Source organism: Nothoprocta perdicaria, unplaced genomic scaffold, assembly GCF_003342845.1.
Source record: "Nothoprocta perdicaria isolate Ctin4 unplaced genomic scaffold, notPer1 scaffold_157, whole genome shotgun sequence".
NCBI lineage: Eukaryota > Metazoa > Chordata > Aves > Tinamiformes > Tinamidae > Nothoprocta > Nothoprocta perdicaria.
In genome coordinates this window covers 1,809,013-1,816,079 of record NW_020454727.1, presented here as the reverse complement: position 1 = coordinate 1,816,079, position 7,067 = coordinate 1,809,013, and the positions used below count along the sequence as shown (strand labels likewise).

The 7,067-nt window shown below is 61.6% G+C and overlaps 2 protein-coding genes across 2 annotated transcripts; both read left to right on the top strand.

The window, feature by feature from the left end:
• Window positions 1–9: 9 nt before the first annotated feature.
• PEX11G (peroxisomal biogenesis factor 11 gamma) lies at window positions 10–1,619 on the top strand. The gene is made up of 4 exons (XM_026035147.1): window positions 10–123; window positions 268–446; window positions 540–590; window positions 705–1,619. Exons 1-4 carry the CDS (start codon window positions 85–87, stop codon window positions 931–933), a joined length of 498 nt encoding a protein of 165 aa, XP_025890932.1. The 5' UTR covers window positions 10–84; the 3' UTR covers window positions 934–1,619.
• Window positions 1,620–2,571: 952 nt separating this feature from the next.
• LOC112943969 (ectoderm-neural cortex protein 1-like) lies at window positions 2,572–5,565 on the top strand. Its single transcript, XM_026035287.1, has 2 exons — window positions 2,572–4,352; window positions 5,031–5,565. The coding sequence occupies exon 1, from the start codon at window positions 2,579–2,581 to the stop codon at window positions 4,346–4,348; it is 1,770 nt and encodes a 589-aa protein (XP_025891072.1). The 5' UTR covers window positions 2,572–2,578; the 3' UTR covers window positions 4,349–4,352; window positions 5,031–5,565.
• Window positions 5,566–7,067: the final 1,502 nt, after the last annotated feature.

The window sequence follows — 7,067 nt, the reverse complement described above, 5'->3', positions numbered from 1 at the left end:
GTGGGGCTGCCCGCCGGGCTGCTGGCCGCCGCGGCGCAGCTGAGCCAGTGCCGCACCGTGCTGCGCCTCTTCGACGACCTCGCCATGCTCTGCCACAGCCGCGGCTACGGGCTGGGGCCCAAGGTGAGCGGCGGCGCCGCCATGACGGCGACCTGCCCGTTGTAACGGCGCCGTCGCGGGGCGCGATGGCAAGGGCCCGGGGCAATGGCCGCGCCGCAGGGCATGCTAGGAGGGCCGCGCTGAGGCCGCGGCGCCGTCTCCCCGCAGGACGAGGACGCCGCGGTGCGCGCGCTCTCGGTGCTCGCCAACGTGGCCGACCAGCTGTACTACCCGTGCGAGCACGTGGCGTGGGCCGCCGACGCCGGCGTGCTGCGCGCCAGCTCGCGCGCGTGGTGGGCGCTCAGCACCGCGCTCTGGGCCCTCTCCCTGCTCCTCGGCATCCTGCGGTAAGGACGCGGCCGGCCGCGGCCATGGCGCGAGGAAGCGGCGTCTCTGCCAGGCAGACACCCTGCCATAACGCCCCGCTCGCCCCTTTGCAGGTCGCTACGAGTTCTGCTGCAGCTGAGGAGGAAGCTGAAGCAGCACACGGGGTACATGGCTCTCCTTGGCCACGATGTCACCCAACCATTTCTCGCTGCCATAACCCCTCAGGGGGCCGCTCTGAATTATCACTACTCTCCTAATATTGCTATTTTTATTTCCAGCAGTAAATCGTTGTCTCCGAGGCAGAAGAAGCTGAGAGCTCAGGTGAAGGCTGAAGTTCTGAGCGTCGTCAGCAGCTTGGCGGATCTCTGCAACGCCGTCCACTGGCTGCCCCCGGGATTCCTGTGGGCCGGCCGCTTTCCTCCGTGGTTAGTGGGGCTCTTTGGGACCGTCTCTTCCCTAATCAGCATCTACCAGGCATCTGCAGGGAGAAATTCCGAGGCTGTGTGATCTGGAAATCAGCTTCTGGAATCCATTTTCTCCTTGTGTGCTGCCAGCAGGATATTTTAATTTGTCTAGGTGTCAATGATTGTGATTCCGTGAATCCTATAATTGAAACTGGGATCGAGATCCCTTTTACACAGAGGATGGATTAGGGTTAAATTAGTCCTTCTGGCTCTTCATGACATGAAGCTCTTTGAGGCGAATGCTCTGGAAATTGTGCAATCTCCGAGGGGGAAATTAGGTTACGGGTAACGGATGTGGCCACGGCTCCGTTACGCAAAACTTGGGCAAGAGAGAGAGATCCTGAGAGATTCTCGTGCTCCATGCCCAGCGCTCGGGGCCTCATCAGAAAGCAGCGGGTGACCTGAACCCTGCAGGTTTCTCCATCAGATATTTTGGGTTTTGAGGCGGTATTTGGGTTTTGAGGCCGGTCAGCTGCCCCAAGCGCAGACAGCGGCCGAGGGAGGCGGGTTTTACCCGTGACAGGTGAGTTGCTTTAGAGGTGACGTGGGAAGGGAACGGCCGCCGTTAGCGGGGTCTCGCTAAGCTGCTTGCAGTCAGTATTATCACGTAAGGAGAACGAAGAGACGTCGCATCCAGGCTCAATCAAAGCGTGCGGGACCTTGAGCTGTGCCTTACCGGAGCACCACGGGGTGGAGCTCTTCCACCGGCCGCCCAGGGACATGTTAAAGCAGCAAATTTATTAACCGCCTTCCGCCGATGGGATCAAACGACCGCGGACGGGAGTTTTGCAATCGGATTCCAAGCCAGGCCAATAATAAAGGAGACGAATGTTCCAAAGGTGGCCTTGAGTGCTGGTTGCTGCTGATAACAGGACACCCGCGCTTGATGTGCCCCTGGAAAGTTCCAAACTGTTCCCGGGGCAACAACCAAACTGTTCTCAGGGCAACAAAAGGCGTTTGTGCTGCGCTGGCTAAAGCGGCGCGAGCGCCCGCCCCGGGACCCGTTCATTCAGAGCCCCCAACTACTTCATTTCCCTGGAGAGGCCTCTTCTGAACCAGTCCCGCTCAGTCTGCAGAGCGCTCGTGTTCCACGCGGCTTCATAGCTGGTGTTCTGCTGCTCCTAGCCGCTCTTGGCTTCATTTTTATTACTTTTCAGTATTTTGGCTTCATTTTTATTACTTTTCAGTATTTTGGCAAGGAGAGGAGGGACTTGGCTCCTACCCCAACGCACAGAGCGCGGCCGGGCCCTGACGCTCTTTATGTCTCGTGCTGTTCTGGGTTCCCCGCGTGGCTGCGGGACGGAACGAGGCTCCTGCTGGGGTGAGGGGGGCACTTCTTGCCGGGCTATCGCGATAGCGACATCGCGACGGCGACACCGGGGGTCCCCCGGGGAGGGGGCGGGGGAATTGCGCAGCGGCGCATGCGCGTTGCGGGCCCCGCGATCCCATTCACAAAAGAGCGAGCCGAGGGCGCTGCGGGCGCTGATTGGCTGCGGCGCGGCTGCGTCACACGGGGGGGCGTGTCCGGCGGCGGGGAGGCCACGCGGCGCCGGGGGCGGCGGCGCAGAGCGCGGCGGCAGCAGCGCCCGGTCCCGCTCCCGGTTGCTCCGCGTCCCCCCTTCCCGACGCGACCTCCCCTCGGGACAGCCGCGCGCGGGGACTGCGCGGCCCTTCCTCGCAGCGCCGCGATGTCCGTGAGCAGCCACGAGACGCGCAAGTCGCGCTCGAGCTCGGGCTCCATGAACATCCAGCTCTTCCACAAGCCGGGCCACGCCGAGAGCCTCCTCACGCAGCTGAACCTGCTGCGGCAGCGGCGCCTCTTCACGGACGTGGTGCTGCGCGCCGGCACACGCGCCTTCCCGTGCCACCGCGCCGTGCTCGCCGCCTGCAGCCGCTACTTCGACGCCATGTTCGGCGGCGGCCTCAAGGAGAGCCGGGACGCCGAGGTGAACTTCCACGACTCGCTGCACCCCGAGGTGCTGGAGCTGCTGCTCGACTACGCCTACTCGGCGCGCCTGCTCATCAACGAGGAGAACGCCGAGTCGCTGCTTGAGGCCGGCGACATGCTGCAGTTCCAGGACGTGCGCGACGCCGCCGCCGACTTCCTGGAGAAGAACCTCTACCCGGGCAACTGCTTGAACATGCTGCTGCTGTCGGACGCGCACTGCTGCCAGCGGCTGCTGGAGCTCTCCTGGAGGATGGCGCTGGCCAACTTCGCCTCCCTCTGCAAGAGCGAAGACTTCCTGAGGCTGCCCAAGGCCAAGCTGCTGGAGCTGGTGCGGAGCGAAGAGCTGGAGGTGGAGGACGAGACCCTGGTGTACGAAGCCGTCATGGGCTGGATCCGCTACGACCTGCCGCGGCGCCACGAGGAGCTGCCGGAGCTGCTGCGCTCCGTGCGCCTGGCCCTGCTGCCCGAGTCCTACCTGCGGAAGCGGGTGGCCTGCGAGGAGCTGGTGACGAGCCACAAGCTCGGCCAGGAGATCGTGGCTGACGCCGTGCGCTGCAAGATGCGGATCCTGCAGAACGACGGGCTCGTCACGGGCTGCTGCGCCCGGCCCCGCAAGGTGAGCCAGGCCCTGCTGCTGCTCGGCGGCCAGACCTTCATGTGCGACAAGATCTACGTGCTGGACCGCCAGACGAGCGCCATCATCCCCCGCGCCGACATCCCGAGCCCTCGCAAGGAGTGCAGCGCCTGCGCCGTGGGCTGCAAAGTCTACATCACGGGCGGCAAGGGCGCCGAGAACGGCGCCTCCAGAGACGTCTGGGTTTACGACACCCTCCACGACGAGTGGGCAAAGGCCGCTCCGATGCTCGTGGCCCGTTTCGGCCACGGCTCCGCCGAGCTGGACCACTGCCTCTACGTGGTGGGCGGCCACACGGCAGCCAGCGGCGCCTTCCCCGCCTCGCCCTCTGTCTCCCTCAAGCAAGTCGAACACTACGACCCGCAGCTGGACAAATGGACCCTGGTGGCCCCGCTGCGGGAGGGCGTCAGCAACGCGGCCGTCGTGGGCGCCGGGACGAAGCTCTTCGTTTTTGGCGGCACCAGCGCCAACCGGGAGAAGCTGCCCAAGGTGCAGTGCTTCGACCCGCGCCAGAACCGCTGGACGGTGCCCGCCAGCTGCCCCCGGCCCTGGCGCTACACGGCCGCCGCCGTCGTGGGCAGCCACGTGCTCGTCCTTGGCGGCGACACCGAGTTCTCGGCCAGCTCCGCGTACCGCTTCCACAGCGACAGCTTCCAGTGGTCCAAGCTGGGCGACGTGAGCGCCAAGCGCATCAGCTGCCGGGCCGTGGCCTCGGGCAACAGGCTCTACGTGGTGGGCGGCTACTGCGGCGCCCGGCGCTGCAAGACGCTCGACTGCTACGACCCGGCCTCCGAGACCTGGAGCAGCGTCACCACGGTGCCCTATTCCCTCATCCCCACGGCCTTTGTCAGCACCTGGAAGTACTTGTCCGCTTGAGCAGGTAAAGAGCTGCGTCCCCGGTGGGCACATAGGGACGTTTGGGCCCAGAGCTCTGGCTCCTCAGGCTTGTTGCTGCATGAGGGTTAAACCCTGAGGTGTGGATGCTACTGCATCCCGGTTGGAGCCGTCCTGGAGCAGCCCTGTGCCGACATCGGCTCCAGAACCTGCTCCCGGGCTAGCGGTGATGCCTCAAACCCTGCGGGAGTCTCTCTAGATGCTCCCGATGCTGTGGGAGAAGATCAGTGCAAAGAACAGAACATGAAACCCAACGTGGGAGCCCTCGCACCGCGTCTTGGCCCCTGCGGGGATTTTTGGGGATGCTTCTCTGGTCCCCTGCTTGCCATTTCTTTTCTGTCACTTCTTGCTTTTTAAGAAGTTTGCAACTGAAATGGAGCCTTTTTAGAAACTCTTGGCGGAAAAGAGGCCAGAATCACAGATCCCAGGGGGTTTATTCCTTTTCCTTGTGAGAGAGCTAGAACCTAAATGAATGCTTGACACAATAAAATGTTCTCTTAATGTTAATATGTTGTGTTAATAACACCTAGAGACCACTCCTGGCACAATACCCAAAGGGAAGGAGAGGGAAGTAAGGAGCAGTTCCACAGGAATGGATTTCCCTGCTAGTTTCGAGGTCCTTGGGTTGAAGGCACCTTCTTCCCAACACCCTTCTACGCTGCAGGGTTCACAGCCCGTTTTGCCAGGGTGTCACTTCACCAGGGATCCAGACTGAAGACCGGGCAGCAGGAGAGGCTCCCGTCTACCTAGCGAGCCCTTGAACTTCCACGCCTGGACACCACCCCTTGCAGGGATCCGATCTGCAGGGATCCGATCCGCAGGGTTTGAACTGCTTTGAAACGTGGAGCAGGGAGAGACCGGAGAGCCCCCCACGGACTAGCAGCTTGTGCTGCCCCCTGAGCTGACAGGAGGTCTCCAAGTTTTCCATTAACTCCCGTGATCTCCGAGCGGGAGTTAGAGGAATATTTTTTATTCCTTACGTTTATTTTATTTTCGCTTTGAATGATGTTTACTAGAAACAAGAACGGAAGCTCCAGTCCCTGTGACTTGGAATGCACTCAGCACCAGAGGCAGTTGCCCCAAGTGTCTTAACACTCGCCACTTACTTGCCCGCGGGCCAGCTCTGTGTATTTTTTATACAGCACTGATGTGTGTGTTTATTGCCCAGCCTGGTGCTGCTTCAATAAATCTGAACCCAGGCTGCCGCGTGCACTGTCTGCTCCGTGTGCTTCAGCTGCGACCTCTCCCCGCCCGCGCTCAGGATAAGGCTTAGCTCAAGCAGCCCAGAGCTTTCCCTGCTGCAGGGTCCCAGCCTTAACCTGCACGAGGCTCAAATTGTCCCCTGCCTTTGTCACTCGGGGCTCAGGCAAAGCCCAGGTGCCAACTGCCTGCGTGTTTGACAGACACCCCAACCTGTTTCTCCGGAGCCCTTCTCAGCCCTTACCTGGGCATCCTGTTTTCCTCCTGGCCCCGAGGAACGAGGACGAGCTGCAACTTCTAGAGCAGCGAGGAAAGAGCAGCTCTGTTGCAGCGGGGCTCAAAGGCAGAGGAACCGGTGCGGGCAGAGGCAACAGGCACCGCAGGTGCAGTCAGATGCAGCGAGCACACGGTCTGGGTGGGATCTGCAGAGAAGGAGAGAGCCGGGATGAGAAGCGGGCAGGAGGCGCCTTTATCCCTGTTGTTTAGCAGGAAGCTGCTTCCTCTTTTCTAAAATCTGTGGCTAACGTGGAGGGTGGGACGAGGCGGGTGAGGAGCCAGGCTCGCTCGTGGCCGTTGGAGCAGCAGCTGTTTCCCAGCTGCGTCCGCCTCGCGCCGGGGCCAAAGCTGCTTCTAGGGGCCTGTTCCTGGCACCAAGGAGCTGCTTTTTATCATCTTCATCCTCCCGTCACCTGCAGAAAGGCCCATCCCGGCTCTCCGGCTGCAGCTGCTCCGAGGGGGAACCGGTTCCCAGGTGCGGAGGGTGCTCCCGGGGCAAAGCAGCCACCCTTTCCTCAGGCGAGCTCCGCTTTGGGCCCTGCACCGACCTGTTTTCCCAGTTGGATGTTTCCGAGCGCTGATCCAATCTCTGCCTCGGAGGCCGGAGAGCTTCGGCTGCATGAAGTGCAGCCCAGATTGGTGGAGGGGGGAATCTGGTCACTGGGAGAGAAATCCTGAGTTAATACCATCCGCTCGGGCTCTCAGCAGAGCTCCAAACAGCATCTCCTGCTTAGGCAGGAAAACAATTCTCATGGAAGTTTCTCATGGAAATGCGTGTAGTCCTCCCCAATCAGTAGATTCCCACATCCATGTGTGATAATGGCAAAAAGAAGAGCATAAATTGAGATGCTGCTTTCCTGGATTGGAGCAGCCGTGGATCATCTGTGGTGCTCCCGCTAAGGAAGAACGGCACGTTGCTGGTTTTGGTGACACACTGCGGTGACAAAAGGACCCCCAAGTGCTGCACGGCGCGGACAGCGTCACTTTGCCCGGGAATTCAGCTCTGTGCAGCTCAGGGGGACCTCGACACACGGCCCTGGAAGGGCATGTGTGGAGCAGAGAGGCCCGTCCTGCTCCCTTGCAGCTCTGCAATCCCTGCGCGTTCAAGCGGCCCGGGAATGGGGAGCACGGGCCTCACACCCCACTATTTGTCTGGTTTTTATCCCCCGCCAGCTCCCGGTGGCAACCAACGACGTGGGTTTTACCCCAGGCCAGACCCACACGT